The 22,032-nt window shown below is 38.7% G+C and overlaps 1 protein-coding gene across 2 annotated transcripts in view; it reads left to right on the forward strand.

Moving 5' to 3' along the window:
- Positions 1-18,847, forward strand: part of TGFBR1 (transforming growth factor beta receptor 1) — a 31,206-nt gene extending 12,359 nt beyond the window's left edge. Inside the window, exons 4-9 of one of the 2 annotated variants that reach the window (XM_064421998.1) lie at positions 1,528-1,758; positions 8,665-8,832; positions 9,349-9,505; positions 15,450-15,574; positions 16,202-16,332; positions 17,694-18,847. In XM_064421998.1, the coding sequence (XP_064278068.1) occupies positions 1,528-1,758; positions 8,665-8,832; positions 9,349-9,505; positions 15,450-15,574; positions 16,202-16,332; positions 17,694-17,819 (938 nt within the window). In that variant the 3' untranslated portion in view covers positions 17,820-18,847. Of the gene's footprint in view, positions 1-1,527; positions 1,759-8,664; positions 8,833-9,348; positions 9,506-11,497; positions 11,604-15,449; positions 15,575-16,201; positions 16,333-17,693 lie in introns of those variants that run through there. The other variant, XM_064422007.1, reaches the window with a different exon arrangement.
- The last annotated feature ends 3,185 nt before the right edge of the window (positions 18,848-22,032 follow it).

Here is a 22,032-nt window from a genome sequence, read left to right on the forward strand (position 1 = left end):
AAAATTTTACATTTTGAGGGTTTAGTTTGATCCTGTGGTTGTTTTCGTGTGGCCTCTTCTGCATTTCAGAAGTCTCTTCATAAGGAATGAAGGTTAGGCTTTTCAGAAGAGCCTCTATAGTTTGGGCATGCAGCACAATTCACCTGAGGACTATTACAGCAAAAGTTTATCTTTCTCAATAAAAATTATTACAACACCTGACAATGATTAAATTGCTGGTATGGTGTACATTTTTTTCTTTCCCGTCTTCACGTAGGTATGTTGTCAGCATAGACCATGCAGAAAATTCCTGTCGGTCTAAAATTTTTGAGGAGCTGTTCTGAACACTGCAGTGTTTTAATTTGCACTTCTCAGACTGAGACGCAAGCGTGGCGATGCTGCCAACCAGATCAGATGTCCTTCTAGTGCTGCTGTTAGCAAAAACTGTCCAAAGGTGGACAAGAATGAATTATCTGAGCTATTAGTTGGGATTTATTTTTTATAACATAAGGAAATGCAGGTGTTCTGTCAGATACTGGAACAGTGATTATAGAATAACAGATTACTTTGTCAAGTATTTGGTTAAAGTGAAATAATCCTGTACCAGAAGAGCTTATCTTAAGCAGATAACCTGGCTGATGTTTTCATCCTGCAGTGTGGTATCAGTGTAGAATCCAGTGACAAGCCCTGCAGTTACAACAGGAAAGATTTAAAATTAAAAAAAAACCCAGCCTGGTTAAAGGGATGGCAGTGCTGCTTGTTGTATAAAACTACTGAAGTGTACTGAAGAGGTACTCTATATTGAAAGCATGTAAATGATCCAAAGCTGATAAAACCCTGATGAATGTAAACATTTTTCTAAATTATAATTACAGTGGGATGCAGAAGAATGGCTTGTAAAGTGGGAAGCTTGTATTACAAGGATGTTTTCCTATCTTGCAGTAACTCAGGATTATTATGATGCTTGGCACAGTTGGGCATGAGTGGATTTTCACCAGTTGGTGTTGCTGATAAGTGTGTTTTAACTAACTTAGAAATAGACTCACTAGTGATAAGCCAAGTCAATTAACCAGTAGCAAAAGTGCTCTTAAATTGCTTTGCCAGGAGAGGTATGGGCAGATTCTTTTTCCAAAAATAAAGAAAAAAAACCTCACTTTAATCACTAACAAGCAACCCAAAAAAAACCCCTAAACCTGGGTTTAATCCTGACTGCCTCATCATTACTTCTTTTTTGCATTTAAATAAAACTTTAAGTCTCAGCAAGTGACAGGATTCCTAACTGAAAGAAGGTTTGTGTTGTGTTTTTGACAACCATAGAAGTAGTTTGTAGCATAATCTCCATGACTGCTTGTTAGCTGACCTTTTAAGGGTGAAGGCAGAATCTTACCTATGTGTTGCTAGCAGTCCTCAACAAGCAGTTAAAATCTTAAGAGTATGTTCATTCTATGAGAAATACTTTAATAGAAATAGGATCTTGTATTCAGTGTGTGGGATAAGTACTAATTCTGTAAAGTGATATTTAAGGTAAATGTAAAACCTTCTTTTTAGGTTTACCTTTGCTTGTGCAAAGAACAATCGCAAGAACTATAGTACTTCAAGAAAGCATTGGTAAGGGTCGCTTTGGAGAAGTCTGGCGGGGGAAGTGGAGAGGAGAAGAAGTTGCTGTGAAGATTTTCTCTTCAAGAGAGGAACGGTCATGGTTTCGAGAAGCAGAAATTTATCAGACAGTTATGCTACGCCATGAAAACATTCTTGGATTTATAGCTGCAGACAACAAAGGTTAGTGACACTATGAATTCATTTTGCTGATTGTGCATCTGTCAGAATAGACAGTGCATGAAGGGAAAAAATGCTGTGAGGATCCATTTAACAGTAGAAAAAAATAGTTTTGTTACTGCAGGAGTTCAGGGTTTGGCATACTTTTCATAGGTTTAATGAAGGAAAAAGTACATTGTCTCTTATTGTGGAAGAATATGCTTTGTTTAAATTTGTTTAAAATGCTTTGGTATCAAAAAGGAAATGCCTTATCCTGTGAGCCCACACATCTGATGAATACTTGTACCTGTCGTTACCTCATAGCCTAATAATATATATGTGTGGGACTGAAAGAGATCATGTCTCATCCTGTTGTCCTCATAAAGTAGGAGGTAGAAGATTTATTCTTAAGGCTGAGTTATAACATGTTATTCTTTAGAAGTCTGATTAGAAAATCTATTGCAAAAATGGAATTCATTATTTGTTTCTAGTAGTAAAAAACTATACCTGCTTCCTGAAGCTCTCCTGATAAGCCTTTAATCATCCAGTTAGAGGAACCATTTTTTCAATTTTGATTTGCTGTGATTTTGGACACATTAAAGTTTCTTGGATTTTCCGTCAATTCCAGTAAAGAATCTGACAAAACCCAGGTTTTGAGTTTTTCATTAAGAGGAGCTAAGATATCAAGATGCTGTTTCATTCAGTTATTGTCATCTGAAATTGCATGTTTCACCACAAATGCCATTCGATTTTTTTGTGAAGAAAGCATTAACAGAAAATTCTGTCACATTAGGGAGGAGTCAGTAATTCACATGCATGCTGAATTTTTAAAAGGCTCTCAGTTTTGTGGGAAGTTCCTAAATGGTTTTAGTGAGGGTCAAATATATGTGTAAAGTGCTTATTAATTACCGTTAGATGAATTTCAAGTTTCTATGCAAATTTGTAGAATAGAAAGAGAATCCAAGAGATTGTGCAGAACACTTCTCCAGGAGAGGGTTGTCTAAGTTAACTTGCTCCTAACAGATATTTGTGCAACTTTTTATCCTCCAAGAGCTTGCAGATCAACACCATACCAGGCAACTTTTTCTTGCAGCTTACTATGCTTACCATGAGAAACTGTCTTATTTTCATGCCTAGAGTTGTATTTGGTATTGTCAGCACCTGGAATAGCTTGAGTTTGCTCTGATTGGCCTAGGGGAGTGAGTATCTGGAGCCTGGGTTTAAAATTAGATCAGCTGCATTAAAGCCATAAATGAAGAGCTATCTCTGCAAAAGCTTTAGCTTCTATTTCTCATTTAAAAGCATAATGGATATATTGCAATATCATGGTTGTAACTTTTCACAAAATCATCTGTAAGTATACCAGTGTCTCATTTTGCCTGAAACCTCCAGGTAGTTTGTCCCAATAATACATTTGACCGCTGTGAAGAGGCGGTATGAGGAAGGTTTCCTAAATGGGTGGGTTTTTAAAATAATTTCTTCTTTGCTGGTTTGTGTTGCAGATGCTATAGCATTTGACTTGGTAATCTTTAGTTTCCTTGTAATATGACATAATGTGATATGAAATAGTTTGTTTTTTCTGTTAATATGCTTTACACACAAAGAAGAAATCCTTAACTGATAGGTCATTCCATTATTTGGGGTTTTAGATCTTCAGGGTAAGGCTCTTGTATTTTATTGAGATCTAGTTGGTATCTGGTTTTTGAAAAATAGATAAAAATGTGCTTTGAAAATGCCACTGTTCTTGACTGTGTTTTCTAACAGTATTGCTGTCTGAGCAGATGCAGAAATCCATGTTGTTTTTAACCCATCCGTGCAGAATTAATTCATAGTACAACCTTCTACATTCTCTCAGTGAGGAGATATATACACACAATTTGCTTCCTGGGCTAAGAATTCAGTCCTGAATATTGAAGGAGGTTAATATTTCAATTCTTGTTTAGAATACTTCAGGCCACCCGTATCCCATTAAATGAGAGAACACAGAGGGACCATTATGGCAGTAGTTCTCCCTGTTTAGCAGGTGCACTATCATGGTACTCCAAAAGAAGGCGTATCACAGCATGGCTTTAGAGAACAATGGCTTAAGAGCACCAAAGCGTTCCAGTGGCTTAAGGAACAGTCCTTCATTGTAGATGCTGGTGCTGATTGATGAATGTTTAGGTGGTGCCAGGTACAAGAGTAAGTATTCGTTCACAGCAGTAATGTCTGTGGAGGGTTTGCATCCATTTCTCTGTAGGGTTGACTTTTGAATGTATTCAGGAGTTACTACAGCCTAGCTGGAATGCATTAGACTGCAGGAATCTGTGTGTCTAAGGTACTGCAGAGATACAGGAGTACTAGTAATTTCAAAATTAGCAAAGGACTAGTAAAAGAGCTGTAGAACCAAGGCATGCTTCAGTTCTTGCTGCTGCTGAAGGCATTAATAAGATCTTTACTCTTACCTCAACTGCAGTTTTTCACAACTGCTGAGCAACATCTGGCAGGCTATTTAGTGTAAAATTGGTGGAAGAGGTTCCTTCGGGTAGGAGGGTGTGTTTAGAGCTTGTGACTGAACGGCTGTTTTCACTCCTCTGTCCATGTGCCTTAATGGCACGTTCTTCTGTTCCGTTTCCCCAGACCTGTGTCATGTTCAGAAGGCTACAGGACCTGGTCTGCTTCCCATCCTGTAATCTACTGGGAAATAGGTGCTATAGTTAAGACATCTTGAGGGCTGAGAAGCAATGAATTATTTTAACTGCAGTTGTGGTATGCCTGAAAAGCTCTTCTGTGTTCTGGGTAGCTCTTTGCGTAGTGAGTATGTGCTAAATTCCAAATTCTTCTAGGTCAGGGAGGTTACTTTCAGGGCCATGTGTTGTCTTGTTTTGTACCATCTAAACACACAGTTTGTTTTGTGCGTGGTTTTTTGTGTTGTTCTTTCTAACCCAGTTAATTGAAGGTAGAGTGTATAGGGACTACTTAACTGTACTGTTCTAGTAGCAAAAGAGTAGTGTCAGGAACCACAGTTCACAGGTTTCTCTGCATTAGCTGGCTGTGATCTTAACTGTCTGTAGGCAGATTAAAATAAGGTGAAGTCTTGCACTGCACACTTCCAGATAACTTCATGCACTAAAATACCTTGACTTCTCCATTTCTTCCCCTTAACTGGAAGCGCACTCCCCAGTATGATAGTTTGGTTCAGTCAGAACACCTTTCATGGTAAGTAGATCCTCAAAAGTGATGTTAAACAATATGCTACAAAGAAATGAGCAGAATTCCTGACTCTTGAGAAGTAATATTTCAGCCATTTATTCATTTTGAAGCTCTGGCTTTAGCCTGAGAAGAAGGAATCTGTACAGCTCAAGTGCTTTTCATCATTGTGTCAGGTGACTGTGTCAACATGATAAAGTCAAGCTGTTAATGCTAACAAGACACCAGTCATGCTCTAGTCCACTGACAAAAGTGCTATGTCCGTGAATATCTCATTTCTAAGAGATTTCTCGTTGGAGACACCATCTGAATCTGTTCTTTTCACCGCGTTTTCCTGGGTTTTTTTCCGTGATATTACATTATCTATGTGCCAAAAAAGCTAAATATCTGCTTTGAAATGCTTTGCTACATAGCACCACATAAAACATTTTTGTTTTGCTAGTGTTGATGTGAAAAAAACAAACATTTTTCACTTAAGTGATTCCAGTCAGTTGAATTTTAATTGAAACTTGATTATGTGATATAGCAATTGTATAAATTCCTTTCTTCATGAGTCAGCTCTACTAAGACAGATTTTGCTTGAGCATTAGTAATGTTTTTCCCAATTACAGACCTGTAATCAGTCTCCTGTCAACAAATCTGAAAGCTTCTTTTCTCAGAATTTCAATATTTATTTGGAGTTAAAAATTAAAATCTTTTACTTGAGTGTTCTTGGTGATACAAAGTGCTTTCAGGTGTCTTGAAATAACCATAATTAATCTCTTAAATATGTTTCCAATAACACTATAAACTTTTTGTAAATTTTGAATATTCTGAAATTGTGATTCTTGATCATTGTGAGTGCATAAACTAAATTAGATTACCTAATCATGGAAAGCTGAGCTACTGTATGTAATTACTATTGAGTGTAATTACTTCTTCCTACCTGATAATGCAAATCCTGTGATTGAAAGCCTCATGGTAGATGCTTTACTCTGCAGCTGAAAATACTCAGGTATTTTACAGGTTGGGTTAATTATTACTCAGTAATAATCAACTACTGTCAACAGAATGAGAAGACTTAAGTTTATTGTAGCGTGTTCTGCTTAGAGTGCTAAACAAATGTATGATTTGTGAAATGTGGCAAGGAAAACATAGTAGGTCCCTTCTGATAGCTGGACACTGGACCTATTGCTGCATTTCGGCTTGCCTGTAATTATTAATATAATTAGTTTTGATGTAGCACTGTCCCTTCTTAAAATCTCATTGAAGGGTCACAAATATGGCACATAATAGGAAAGAATCATGGTTCTGCTCAGACTGGATAGTAAGCCCAGCTTATATTTCTTCTTTGGAAGGAAGGTGGAGCTTGAATATGAAAACTTGCAGGTAATACACAAGATAAAGCTGAATAGAAGAGTCTGTAACCAGCAGCATATTCCCCTCTTAGGAGGAAATGTAGCATTAAGAAGGGAGGAACTTTATGCAAAGGCACCATAGTCTTGAATCAAAGCTGTGATAATTCTTCAGAAACTGACATCTTTTATAGAGCTGTTTTAAACACAGTAGGTCTGGTAGTACAGTCTGTCTAGTACAGACACCTGCTGAGGTATGCCACTCCTAAGAAACAGGAGAAGAAATAAAATAAAGGACCAAGTAATGAGTGTGTATGATGGTAATGCCCAGGAGAGGATTATTTCAGGCAATGTAGGGTCATAACTGATGAAGCAGTAGAATAAAACTGAGTGAAGAAAATATTCTCGCGTGATAAGGTTAGTTTACTTGGAGTTTGTGCAGCTCTTTGTGTATTTAAGAGCATCTTTTCTGTGCCTGTGAACTCATACCTGTTTCTAATGGTTCTGTAAGACTAGTTTAGTGAAGCCAATACTGTTGGATTGATTCCTCAGAGACCCTGAGTCTCTTAGGAGACAGTAATTTAGTACTATACTGAGTTCTATGAGTTTGTGCTTGGATATTGCCAAGTAGCAAGAAATGCAGCAGTTCTAACTAGAAAATAATTGAAGATATTTTTTTAAAAAAATCTTTAATTTCCTTATTCCTTTAAAAAAAACCCCAAAAACGTAGGCATCCCTTGTGTGGACGTAAAAGACTCTTCCTGCAGCAGTAGTAGTAGCATTTTAATAATTTTATACAGGTTGGAGTATGTGACTGATTTTTTGGTTTTTTTTTTTTGCCTGTTTAAACAATTTAATTGAGACTATTCTGTAAATGTAGCAAGTCAGAGTTCTCTTTCCATTATGGGAATTGTTTGAATGTGTATTAGTCTTTTTCCTACCCTGAAGTATTTGGAGGCCTTTTCATTTTCATGGGTTTTTTGATTTTTCTTTTATTTTTAAATTTTTTTAATGGCATCACTGACTTCCCTAAAAACATCCAAATAAAAGGGATGTTTACAAGTTTGCCCACTCCCACCAAAGTGTTAAGTTAAAGATAAGCACAAGTGTTTTTATAAAGGTAGTTTCTGTCAATCTGTGGAGCAGGCGTGTTGTGCTTCTGGCTTTCTTGGACAAGTGTGTTCTTTGGAAAGTAAAAATTTTTCAGTATGTTTGCAATAGGAAGTTCCGAACTTCTTTACCTTTTTCATGTTCTTCATATTCCTGAGCCATCTTTAGGGACTATCACATAATGAGACATGTTTTTGACTTGTGCTGTGTGTTCTCTCTTGTTCTGAGGGAACAGGGGCTATATAATTCAGGCTAGGAGTCCAACAGATGTCTTTTATGGGATAACTGCTCTTCTAAAGAGATGAAAGATTGTTCTGTAAAACTAGCTGGCTATGAAAACACTTTTCAAGTCTGCCACAGAAGAGGTGCTTTTATAACACAGCAAAATTGGAAAACCCATTCAGTGGCAGGATTGTTGTTTCCTAGATGTATTTCTGCTTCTTAGGTAAAAAATACTTTTGCTCCTCTCTTGATTTGAATTCCTTTGATAGTCTTCTTTCTGTGGCTTAAACTTAAAGGTATTTTGTGTCACTGCTTTAGTAATGTGAACAATTAAGTTCTTATATGTCATTTGCCTTGGGATAGCTACAAATGTATTGTGGCCTGTCTTGTTTGTCATAGTTCAATCAAAAGTCATACAGCCAACTGATTTCCTCAGTGGTTTTTTTTGCTTTCTTTACCCTTGTGCCCCCTGGAAACCTCCATTTTGGCCAGCAATTTAGAGGTCATCAGAGGTGGGATTAATTTTGTGTCTGATTGCTGCTTGTAAGCTTCTATTCTAGGAGAAAAAATCCACTGTGGGAATTGTCTCTGAAGCTGATAGGTTATGGGAAGACTGAAGGAGTTGGGGGAAAAAGTTTGAAATGCTGCTTTTTTTTTATGATTAGCATGGACAATATTGTGCTGGGATTATTTCTGTATCATGCATTCAGCACTGTTCCCTGTGGCCCACTCTAGTAGGAAACCTAGGGAAAGGCAAGGCCTGGCTAATACCCTGAGCAGTTCACCCTGAACGTAGACCTCAGAATTATAGAGACATCAGTTTTTTATGATTTGTGTTTTAATTTAGCTACAATAGTCACTAAACTTTTCAGAAACTCTCCCATGGTATTGTCAGCCTTTGCAGAGGCGTTAGAATGTCAAAGGAATAGAAGAGCTTAATAGTAGGAGTCTAATTTACAGAGGTTACTTGCCGACCATAATTTGTACTTCATAAGCGTTGTATAGAAGTGGAACCTATTGTTTATTTGTTTATTTGTTTTGTATGTGTGGTATTCATGCCAGTTTTATTTTGCAGACAATGGTACATGGACTCAGCTGTGGTTAGTGTCAGACTATCACGAGCATGGATCACTCTTTGATTACCTGAACAGGTATACAGTAACAGTGGAAGGAATGATAAAATTAGCTTTGTCCACTGCCAGTGGTCTTGCTCATCTACACATGGAAATTGTTGGCACACAAGGTAATCTTACAATTATTCTGCTTGTCATGTGGTTAATACTGGTTGGTTTTTTGGTTTTTTTTTAATGACACATAAGTAGCTTATTCTACTTTGTGATGTTTTCCAAATTCACAGAACTTTTTAATTTGAAAGGCTTTTTGCCTTCTTTTCTTTGGAATTGGTATTGTGATGTAACAATCCTTCCTACAAAATACCTGTTAAAAGACGCCAAGTGATGGTACATGTAGCACCTTCTTAACTTTGAGTTGAGACAATGTTTGAGTAGGATGTGTGTGCAATAAATACTTGCAGGAAGAGGGAAATGAGCAAATGTGGTGTGATACAGTAAATATGAAAGGCACTTTCCTGAACAGCCAGACAATCTACAATGAATTATTTCAGGGGGTACCCTGATGCACATAAAGTGTCAGAACCAGAAGGAATTGTGTTCCTTCAAACAGAAGTTTGCTCCAGACTTCGAATAAAAGGAGCTTGGCTTGGGGTTTTTTTACAACTTCTATTTTTTCTCCCTTACAGGCAAACCAGCGATTGCCCACAGAGATTTAAAATCTAAAAACATATTGGTGAAAAAGAATGGAACATGCTGCATTGCAGACCTGGGATTGGCAGTTAGGCACGATTCAGCTACAGACACAATTGACATTGCCCCAAACCACAGAGTGGGAACAAAAAGGTAAAATCATTTATGTGATGTGTCAGGCAACTTCTGTAATAAAATGCTTTGGTTTTTCTTGTCCCATATAAATTTATGTTGATAGAAATATAAGTAGCAGGAAAATGTAATGCCATATAGAGTTCTTAGGCACTTCCTTGTCATCTGGTATTTTGGTTAGATGGTAGACACTTCGAAAGCACGTTCAGTGTTGGCTGGTGTAAAATGCTGGAAACTTGCTAAGTATTGTAGGGGAAAAATATTAATTAAAACAATTAAGAGACTTCATGACTGATGATTTTAGAGACTTGAGTGCTCTCTTTCTTTTTCTTGCCATGTATTTCATGGAAATGGTACTTGCAGCCCAGTCAGAAGTGTAAAACAGGGTATTGATAGTGACAGTAAAAACCTGTGATTGTCACTGTGAAGCCTGTGTGGAAGAACATATAAGGTGCAGAGTCTTGGACACAGGACTGTCTTGGAATCACATTTTTAAAAGAAATGCAAGAAGTTAAAACAGTCATCTTTGTCATCTAATGCATAAATAGAATCTTAAGTGGATGAGTCAATATAGTCTCTTAAAAGCTTTTTCTGAATTAGGAAATAAAGGTTTTTCTTGCCTCAGAAGAATTCAGAGCCGTTTAACTGAGTCAGCACAAGTGCAATAAAACTTACTGTCAGTAATTTATCATTGGTGAACCTTCAGGCAATAGTAACTGGAAGCTATAAACAAATTATCCTTAGTAATCCATGCAGCTATACAGCATACAGAGATAGCACTAACAGTGAAGTGCATTTTGGAAGTGGGCAACTTTTCATTCTTCTGATGCCTATAGGTTCAGTGCTATGTCAAACTGGAGTTTGGACACTGCTCATAGAGAAATGTGTGACAGCTAAGCCCATATGGCTTAGCAGTGTTGGGGAAAATTATGTTGATGTTGTCCAATCTCCAATTTTTATATCAAAACCACTTTTTTTTTCTATATCCCTTTAGTAAGTAATACTGCGGGGTGGGGGGTTGATTGGGATTTTACTGTGAACTAGGATGCTCCTTGAGCAGTGTCTTTTTGGAAGGGAGAAAAACCTTAAACATTATTTTAAGGCTCAGTTAACTAAAGCTTTTAGAAAATGTACTGAAAATTTGTTTTACTGACACATACACTGTTGAAGTTACTTTGTTCTAAAGCTCTGCTGTACTAGTCCTTTGCCAATTTTTAAAATGCGGCACAAATGGTCAGATAAGATTTATTTTCTGAACTACTTCTAATTTATAAGAAACTGAGTATTTTTCCTTCTCCAAGTGTCTAGTAACAGGATTATTTCAGAATTCATCGTTGCAAATTTAGCTGCATGGAGGGCGCACGCCACGTGTGATTTTGAATTTTCTACTACACCTACATGCAAAGGCAAATGATGTACAAATCGGTTACTTTCTTTAGTCTAGTCACTGGAGAAAGCATCCTTTCAGCTGTGTTTGCAGATCCCACTTACCGGATCTTTACTTGCGTAAGCATTATTAAATTGCTTGTTCATCTGCCTTATGCTTCTTCACAAGGCTAAAGCTGTAGCAACTCTTGCTTGCTGTAGTGGGCAAAAGGAGAGCTAAATCGGTTTCCCCTTTTAAAGACAGTAGTCATTTCTACCTCTCTGAAAATTGCTCATTCTTGTAAAAGGCTTAGACCCTTCTTCTTCCTCTTGTGCATTCTTAGGTAAGTAACTCTGCACCTCTGATTAATTTTTCATACTACAGGTCAAGTCTTACCTGTTGAGTGACATTTTTAACCCCACTGATTGCTGCTGCTGGTACCTCTTCTGTACATGGGAGCTTTGTGTACAAGTTCAGGGAGATTTGATGAAGTCTGTATGTTTTTCTAATGATTGTTGTAAAAAATGTATGTCTAGAGAGCAAGCAGACTTACTCTTGTGTGAGTGATCAGGGTGTTGAGTCAAACTGATGATCCCTCTTTCTGACTGAATTTTCTGACTTTATTTCTTTTCTGTTCTGAGGCTTAGCTTTACCAGAGGGGTGAACTGTGTGCTTTCACAGCTCAGCCTGCTACATAAAGCAGGGAATGTGAGCTTTAAACTGAGAAGGAAATAGAATCTCTCACTCCCTGAGGCAAGTAAAATACCCTCATTCTCCTCTTATTTGTTTAGAAGTGTGGCCCAGCTGTTACTTTTGATAGTTCAAATAGGTTGTGTTTTAAAAGAAGTTTGGCAACAAATTCTTACCACAATGCTTCTCAGAAGTTTACTTAAACAAAATATGGGCAAAATTCTACCTTGTAGAGTATAGGCTTTATGAAAGGAGATGCCACACGTCATTTTGTGTATGGGTCTAGTTGATGACACAAAGCTCCCTATATGTTGTACAAGAAATTTGGACAACTAGTACTGAGCTTTTGGACTGGAAGAGATGGAAGAAAGAGGTCAGCAGACACCCAAAGTTTGGCAAGACCATGCTGAACATACTTCATACCCTTCTTTGTAGACTTATCCTTTTATTTTTGGATGATATTGAGCTGCAGGCCTTGCTCAGAAGGTCAGAGTTACTCTGTGAAATAGGTTCTGCAGAGAACAATTCTAAGATACTGCTTCTGCCAGGCAATGCATTTCCAACACATAAGCTGACAAGGAAATGCCTACTTCTCTCCCTTTTGTGTAACAGCCATGAAATGGCTGAGCTGCTGACCTCACTACACCACCTCCTTGCCTTTCACCTTTCTTCTTCCAGCAATAATCTTTCAGCAGTCATTCACCATTCTGTGTCATGGAAGCCAATCTAAATGCATTGATAGAGGACCATGGTAAGAGGTCAATTTGCCAATGGAAGCCATGTGGGGAGGGATTTTTTTGCCACATTAAGGCCCCCTGTGGTCTTCCCTCTTAAAAGCCTTGCTCTTTGTCTTGACTTCTGTGAACCATTCAATCTCCTTTACTGCTTGTTTAACGTTTCTGGCTGACGTCTTGCACCATGGTTGGGCTTTCTAGTTGTTTTTTCAGGTCCATCACTCTTTTCATCCTCGTGGCATCTTAAGACAGAGCAAATATTCTTTTTTCTGGGCTCCAAGATAATCACTTACAGTGTCAAGCTCATGAAGTACCATAAGAGTATCCCGTAATTGAGAATCCGTAGACAGTACTAAAGTATTCACCATAATCTTCCATTCTTGATTAAAACATCTTTGATATGAGTGGACCAGAACAATTTGAGCCTTGTCTATATCAAAGATATCAAATACTTAATACTCCACTTCTATTCAAAGTTAAACCTTACATTCAACTTTAGACATTTCCCTCTGCTTGTGCTGTTCATTACTTGTGAGGAATTTGTATGCCTTAGAGGAACTCTCATCTCAGCAGACTTTGTTGAAGTTCTGGGTCGTTCAGAACAAATGCAACCATTTGTTGCGTTTTTTTATGTATCTTGCTTCCTTGTATCTATTTAATTTCTGTAAGAATTTCTGTAGTACTGAGGGAGTCCTGAAATTTCTTTTAAGGAGTGTGTCTTGCATTCTGCCTACCATCCCTGGTACTGGAAAAGAAGATCCTACAGTGCTGTTGATTAAATTAAACCATGTCTAGGCTTCTATGGCTGTTCCAGAGGTAGAGCTATTGCCTGGTACTGTATTACACTCCAGTAGTCTGCACTTGTTGCTTTTTTACCAGTTGACACTGCTCTTCAAAGCCCAGGTGCCACTGTTGGTCTGCTTCATTGATATGTCAGCTTGAGACTGCTGGGGTGATGATGTGGAGAAACACACTGAACTCTGCTAAACATCACATTCTGAATTTAGTTGCCAGAACCTGATCACAATGAGAGACCATTGATGTTGGCTTGATGCAGCAAATAACATTCATTCTTTCCAGCAGCAAGTGGGGATGCTGCTGTCAGTAGCTCTTGCAGTAAGGTCCACACTGACCTTTTGCTTGATGTTCCCATGTCAGACCTACTCACTAAATAATGTAACAACCACTTGGAGGCCATGACCAGTTTTCAGTCCTTGTTTCTTAAGGGAAACTTTGTTACAGATGTTTTTCCTTGCAGGAAATGTGGGTAAACTAAATTGCTGAGCACAGTTGTTAATTTGTAACCCTCATAATTTACTAATTTTTAAAAAAGCATGGTGTAGGGTGGGATTTGCAGACTGTATAATTCAGAATCAGGTACTGCAATGGCAGTGGGCCTTTGTCAAGAAATTTTTAACAGTGCTGGTTTCTTAACTAGCAGTTCTTGTCTCTTCCTGCTTTAGGCTTGATAGGAGATATTTTAAGTGGCTGCTATAATTTTTCAGATTATGGGAACTGGGGCTTCCTCTTGCCTGACCTTTGGAGCCTAGCTGGTGTGTTCCAAAGGACTGGGGCTCTGTTTATCTGAGACCCATGGATGTGGCTGCTGCTTTCTTCCTTGGAATCCAACCAGTCATACACAGACACATACAGTACTGATAGGGCTGATTATACAGATTGCTGTGCACCATGTGCTGCCTTCAACACCCACATAAAACACTGTCAGAACTTGTATAAAACATAATTATAGACAGCCAAGTCTCCTTCCTTCTCTTCAGCTGATCAGGATTGAACTTCGTTAGTGAAAGTACATACTCTTCTGCAGCCTCACAGCTCTGTGCATGTTTATGAGCCCCTCTACCATCCATCCAAGGTTTGCTGTGTCTAATGCCCTTTCCTGAGCACCATGGATCTCACATCCACCAGCTGGGTCAATGCACAGCAGCAAACAGCTGATGTATTTGTATGCATGCCTGTCTGCATGGATTCCCTCAAATATCAGCATGGGCTCTTGTCCTGGCAAATATCCCTGCCTGGGTGCTGGCTAGACCGGCTTGAAGGTTGCTGGTTAATTACAGTCCTGCACACCAGCTGTGCAGGGTTGGAGAAATGCAAATCTTCTTGCCCAGCAGCTGGCACCCAGACACACAGACCTTACAGCCTATGACTCCTGCTCCAGTTGCTAGTGCTAAGACCCTTACTGTGTTTTTCTCATCCCCTTTCTCTGCTGTAGCTGGTATGTGTAAGCTGTGACCATGAAGCCTCTGATCCATGGTCTTATTTCACTAGCTGAAGCAGACCCACTCATTTGTGCCAGTTGCTGGCACCAGGGTTTTTTTCACCTTCTGTCAGACTACAGTTCCTGGCCCAGAATTCATTCACAGAATGACCACTGTGTAGCTCCAGATATGTGCTCTCACCACCTGCAGATGTGCTCCTAGTACCTGTAGTTCCCCTTCCAGCTACTGATATTGAGCCCTTCCTTATCTCTAGTTTCAGCTTCATCCCTTGTGCTGCTGCAGTTGCCAGACCTGAACAGACCCATGCCTGCTGCTGACACACAGTTCTTAGAGAGCACATGCACATGGGCTTGAGAGTGAGATTGCACAGAATAGTTAGGATTTCATAAAATAGGATATACAGGTGAGCATGGTGAGATTGGCAACCTTTTATGCAGCAGGCCCTTTTGCTACCCTTTTCTCTCTCTTGCTGCACTTCTGTTCCCTTGTCCTGAACATTCCTTGATAAGCATTGCACAGGCCTTCCTTCAGTATCCTCAATCCTTGTGGTGTTCTTCTTTCCCATGTATTAGGAGTCAGGTCCAGACTGCACCTCTATAAAGTTATGCCTGGAGTTTCTTAAGCCTGTGAAGAACTCAGTGAAGAACTGGAGACTTCCAGTCTTTGTCACTATCTCAGTTGTGCCTTCTCTATCAGGCTTATAGCTCTAGTTGTTTATTGTTTCACATTTTATTTATTCCCCCTATTTCTCTGCTTGTTTCTCTGTTTACTTATCCCTTTATATTGAATTGTCTCTGATTGGATAATCTTAATGAAGCAGATTTTTCTTTTATCTCGTTCTCCACAAAAATACATTATTTTGTATTTGAGCTGATCAGTAGTGCTGAACTTTTCTACTCTTAAGTGTTTATGAATTTTTTTTTTTCCCCACACAGGTACATGGCTCCTGAAGTCCTAGATGATTCAATAAATATGAAACATTTTGAGTCATTCAAACGAGCAGACATCTATGCAATGGGATTAGTGTTTTGGGAAATAGCTCGGCGGTGTTCAATTGGTGGTACGTGGCAATCTTTATGAAATGGGACGTATTAAGGAATTATAAGGAACTTAGACTTATTCAGGTTCTGAAAACAGTTTGCTCAAAAAACAGTGCAAAGTAATAGCCAGTTGATCTCAGACTTTGATTGTTAATCCTGTAAATGATAACTGGTTTATTCAACCTCTTTCTAGATTGACAGACCAAACTTGTTGAAGAAAATAGGAATTTTTTTTTTCCGAATACTTACATAGAGGGGAGAAAAGGGTAAAATTTAATAGCTTTGTGAGCAAGAGGCAAATACCACAAGACCTAGCTATATTGTGTTCAGATAAATCTATATCTTATTTAAAATTAAGCATGCTGTTATAAATCATGTACTTTGAAGAAGCATGTTTTTAGTATAGCACGTGAAAGATTTGATGTAGCTTATATCTCTTTCAATTTTATAAATTTTAGATGCCTGAAGGGTAATGCAAACACTCCTAAGGTGTGGTTAAGGATTTTCATTTACTTGTCAGTTGTTGTGATGTAACTTTTAAAAATGAAAACCAAAACCTGGTAGGGTACTGATAAGGAACACAGTAAAAAGTGAAGGATATGTAATCCAGTGTTAGCTAAAAAAAAGCTATTTTTAACCTGTTACAGGAATCCATGAAGATTACCAGTTGCCATACTATGACCTTGTTCCTTCAGACCCTTCTGTTGAAGAAATGAGGAAAGTTGTGTGTGAACAGAAGTTAAGGCCCAATATTCCAAACAGATGGCAGAGCTGTGAGGTATTAACTAACTTTGCTAAAGCTGCTTTAATGGACATTAGAGCTTTTAGTGCTTTCAGTGGCTTAAAAATTATTCTTATTGTTGAAGGGAGAAGAGCTGCTTTTAGGAGAACTTCATTAATTTCATTCTAATCATTATGGTTTTATTGAAAACATTGTTTCTTGGTTATACATAAGTATTTAAATGTAATTTCATAGAAGTTCATAGCTAACTCTGCATGGAGGATTCTAGGATCCCTTCCTATGAAGCACAGATGATGCTAATATAAATTACAGCTAGTCTGAATTCCATTATGCAGGAAGCAGCATTGCAAATAAATTGTCTGGCTGGGATTGAGTCAGTGTCCTTCATAGTAGGCTGCGTGATGCTGTGCTTTGGATTTGTGACCAAAACAGTCTGATAGCACACTGCTGGCTTAGCTGTTGCTTCGCAGTGCTTGCACATCTTCAAGGCATTCTCTGTTTCTCAAGTAGCTTGGGGGTGGACAAGGGCATGACAGGGAGCAGAGCCAGGACAGCTGACCCAAACTGGTCAGAGGGAATATTCCATAGCATTGCTCTGTCACAGCCAGTGACTCACAGCTTGGGGCAGCAGCTTCAGTGGGCTGCAGGAGCAGTGAGGTACTGATGAGGATGAGGTGCTTTTGATAGAGGAGGGAACCTGGGTTGTGGCATGTGTGGAATGAGTGCATGCTAAGAGTTGGGCAAGAGTGCACAGGAAGGGGAGAGGAAGGTGGTGAATGCACCAACAAACTGTGAGATAGGTAATTATCAGGATTAAAATGACTAAGGTAATACAGCTTTCACACTCACTTTGGAACTGTTACTTCATTTAATCTGCCATTTTTGTTACTTGCTTTGTTGCAAATAACATGTAGAAGGACTCAGATTTCAAAGAGTGGCTGTTTGATGGATAAAAAGACTTCAAAAACATTTTGAATCCTTACAGAGTTTCCATTTGAGGAAGACAGCTCATGAACTTAATTGCTGTGCATTGAAGTAACTCTTTAACTGCAAGTACAATTAAAAAGAGTGTATTTTTGTCTGATGTGAAAATTCAGAAACCTGTTACAGACAAGTTCATAATTTTTTATTAAAATATTATTTTCATGGGCCAAAACTCTACTGAAAAGTATCAGGTTTGCTCTACAGTGTTTAGAGAGTTTTACTTTTCTGTAAATAAAGTAAGGGGTTTTTTGTTTTGGTTTGTTTTTTTTTTTAACAGTACACTCTTCTATGCACTATGTAGTACTGGTAATGGACTTCAATCAGAAATGCCTGAAGAGTCTTAAGGCAGAGCAGCAGTTACATGGGCTACACTGGAACAGCAGTACATATAATGACTTGTGTTTCCTTTGCAGGCATTACGAGTGATGGCAAAAATTATGCGGGAATGCTGGTATGCCAATGGAGCCGCTCGGCTGACAGCTTTGCGCATTAAGAAAACATTATCACAACTTAGTCAACAGGAGGGGATCAAGATGTAATCCTGGATTTGCTACCGAAGAACACTGTAAAAATCCCTATCTGCACCAGAGTGGCATGTTAAGAAGGTTAATTGTTCTACCTCACTTGGGGGAACAGAAGGATATTGCTGCCTTTTAGTACTTCATAGGAACGTCACTTTTTAGGATGTTTGTGGATGTGCTAAACAGTTGTGTTGGGTCTTTCTGTGCACTATGAACCTCTTTCCCAGGTTACTTATAAAACATCATGTACTCTAGTTTCATTAATCTATCATTTTTTTATTTTGGAAGTTGATAGTTGTTCTTTGCTAGCTGTACTAAAAGTAGGAGGTCACTTCTAAACTGAAACTGGTTCATTATATTGTTCTGCAGTGCATTGATGGCTCTTAAAGCAACTTTATTCCTGCCTGGTACATTGACTATTCTGAACCACTGTCTCAATTCCTGGATTCAGATTGTGAATGTACTGTTGGAGTATACCTTGCTAGCTATTAAGGTGGTGCATCTTTTGGACTCTTACCTTGACTTACAAATTGACCTCATTCAGTTGTGGGAACATAACTTATGCAACTGTACTTTATACATGATTTTACTGGGTTTTTTCCACTTTTTCGGAACACTACATTGCCTTCAAAATAGATTGTATTACACCAGTAAGTGCCACTTTTGAGTCTTTTAATGCAAAATAGTAGGGATGTGCAAAGCCTATGGTACTTTTGGTTTCAAAAATAAAAGTTAAAAGTTGTTCCTTTGCCTAGCTAAGTGCTAAATCTCACTCATTGCAACAGTGAGTACATAACAGATAAAATGTCTTCAATTTTACTAAAATCTGACTCTTGAAACCACTGTAGGAGTTTTAAATAGTGTAAGCTACTAAATTTACTGTCATATTTTGTAATTGTCAAGTTACGAGTCATAATTATGTAGAAGATTTTTTCATCAAGTGGTACTTCTAAAATGCTTGAAGTACCTATCTACTTCAGAAAAGTAGCAAGAAAAGTAAAATGTTAAGGGAGATTTTGCTTCATTAAATAAGTATGAAAAGCGTATTTTCTGTGCAGTTCTGCAGAGTCTTAAGGCTCAAAGAACAATATTTGCATTTACACAAGGATTAAATGCACCTGTCATTAGAGAAAAGTTATTTGGGCTTTTGTACTAGACAGTTCAAAGCTGCTTATAAGTTCTATGTACTTGTATGTTGTGTGTGCCTCATACACAAAGTGGTGAACTAGAGAAAGTGGTGAAAGCAGGTCTTTGGATACAAATATCAGGGGGATTCCAGCAATCCTCTTCATTGTTAGAAGAACAAAGCTTATGGTGACGTGTGTTGTCATAAGAACACAGAAGAATATGCATGGCTTTAGTCAAGATTTCCCTGAGTTTTTAAGAGTATCATAATGTTGTCACAAACTTGTTTAGAAGTTAAATTGCTTCCTGCCCAAATGTACAACAAAAACCTGCTGTTGCCAGGTGTCATGGTGTGATGCTGGCACAATGCCAATGCCCCCATGAAAATATATTCTCTCTAGTATCTGCTGTGAGATGTGACTAGAAATAGAGCGAAGCAGGCTCTAGCTTAGGAATGAAGGAAAAAACTTTATTAAGCTATAATATGTAAAAAGGAGCACACACATAACTCAGAATGAAAACCTTCTAAAATATTCTTCCTCCTCCTCACTCAATTTTTACCACAGTACAGTGAGACAAATCCTTGGATTCTCAATCAAGTTACCATCCTTCAGATAATCAATTCTTAGTTTACCAAGGGAGAGAGGAGTCCCTCTTATACCATTGGTTCCCTAGGAAACACAGTTGTAACTTCTTGTAACATCTTGTTCCCATGTCACACATGGCACCACCCAGAGAAAATCTGCCCTTGGGACGTCTTCCTTCTATGATGCAGTGCTCCCACTGCCGTTCATGGATCAAAACTGCTTATAGGGTTCCCTTTAAGGATGCTTTGCAAGTACCAAAAAAAAACCAGTCTCTTATTTTTGGGACAACAGTCCCACCCATTTTCACTCCCCCTGGGGCCAAGATCTCGAGACTTCTTCCCTGAAGGACAGAGGGCACCACCACACCCTCATCTTTTTCTGTTCTCTTCACTCCTGCATCTTTTTCTGACTTCTTTTACTTGCTCTGACTTTCACCACAGTTGTCTATTTCCTTCTATTTCATGTCTGTCTCTCTTGTTCAAATCAAGGAGAGTAGTGTTTCATAAAGTTTTCAGTGTTTAAGAAAAGGGTTAAAATCTCAGGCTCTGCCTGCCGAGAACTCCCACAGCAGCCAGACACCTTCTCGATGCACACCCCACCAGTTTTCCTATGGCCATGCTGCCAGCACAAGATATCAAATTTCAAGGTGGCACAGGCTGTCTTGTCTCTCTCTCTCTCTCTCTCCCGGGGGTACTGTCTGATGCCTCTCAGTGTTCATCCACCCTTCCATCCTGCAGGGCCCTTCATCCCCCTTCTCTGTCCAAGGCTCCTCACCCAGGCCGCATGGCTTCCCCTCCACCGCCCAGCCCGCGCTGGGCAGGGGAGGTCTGACCTCTTTCATGGACCTGAACTGAGAGTTCCTCTGGGAGGTCCCTGCTTTTAACCCACTGTGTTCTCAGAGGCAGTCCATGTCTTCAGTGGCCACACCAGGTGCCAATATTCAAATCTGACCACTGATTGATTTGACCACAACTTCCCAAAAAACTCACTTCCTTATCAACCTAGGACACCAGGATATTTTTTTTTATTGCAATTTTCGTAAGAGTCTGGTTGACCTTTGGTTTTGTTAATGTCCAAAACAGTAGTGTTTTAGTATGTAAATGAGTGTGGTAATTAATACGCTGGCAAACCTGCCACTCTTCAGAACACATCAGTGCCCATCGGATTATGCAACATACATGGCAACCTTTAACTTGGCTTCCTGTTCATCCCTTGGCGTAGAGCCCACTGAGAGTTTGCTACCGCGATGGTGGCAGTGGCAGGGTGGTTGCTGGCAGCAGCACAGTCAAGGTTCTGTGCCATGGTCTGTGATGTGTGGCAGCTAAAGTAGGAAGAGGAAGGGGGCCCAGGAAGAAGAGGCTACATAAGTGACACAAGTCTTACCCAAGAAAAGCCTTAAGAGTAGATTTTTGTTTATTTCCATATTCTTGCTGCTTGCTTGGAGATTAGTTTAAATGATGTCAGAATTACAGACTCTCAGAGGTCAAACTGCAAATAATGAAATTATTTTGTCAACAGTGGATGAGTTTATTCTAGTAAGACAGTATCCAGGAGAAAAGGGAAAAATAAGAGAAGTTCTTAGAAACCAGTTCGGCTTAAACATACATACAGCTGTCACGCTTATGTTTGGCATTATCTGACAAGTCAGGCTTATGTGCTTCAGGCCTCTGTCAATCAAAGCCAGATTAAAAATTACTTCATGTAGGTATTTTAAATAAACTATGCCTTTGTGCACATGGACAGTTGTGGTCCACAGAGTTTTTCAATTAACTGTTAAAAAAAAAAAGTTTGTAACTTTTTTAACATAACTTCCAAGCCTGTCTGCTTGGCAACCTTTCTAGAAAGTTCTATGTATCTGTACAGATACTTTAAAAAAAAAAACAGGTCATCATGAAAATAGGTCAGGGTCTCCATCTAATTTCAAAGGCTTCCTAGTCAGCAATTTAACTTTTTTGTTTTGTAACTTTGTTACGTTTCAAGTTTTCATAGGTGTCCTGGGCTCCTTCCCATAAATACAACTGGTACAGCTACTACTTCAGAAGTGTCAGGCTCCTGGCATGCCTCAGATCTCTATACTAATTTTGGTGGGAACAGGAGTGTTTACAGTATAATTAATCAAATAATTTTTAGTGACTCTTTTAACACCCACAAAACCTTATCGGTAAAACATTTAATTTCCTAAAATATACAGAGCAGTTCTGTTGCATTTTAAAGAGGATGTACAGCAGCTGAACAGCATCATGGCGCACAGATGATTCTGTCAACAATATAACTGTGTGTTATATTGTATCAACCACCTGCAAATCTTCACTCTTTTGAATTGCTAGCAACTCTTCTTACTTTATTCAAAATTTAGCTTTGCAATAGAAGCTTGCAAAAACAAAGGACAGAGGGATGCTTGACACTGTGTATGACCTATGGAACAGTATTTTAGAACAACCTTATTATCATTCCTATTGGGCTGCAGAACAGGAAAATTCTGAACAGAGCTATATGTATCCTCAGTGCTTTTCTGACAC

Source organism: Passer domesticus, chromosome 1 (genome assembly GCF_036417665.1).
Source record: "Passer domesticus isolate bPasDom1 chromosome 1, bPasDom1.hap1, whole genome shotgun sequence".
Lineage (NCBI taxonomy): Eukaryota > Metazoa > Chordata > Aves > Passeriformes > Passeridae > Passer > Passer domesticus.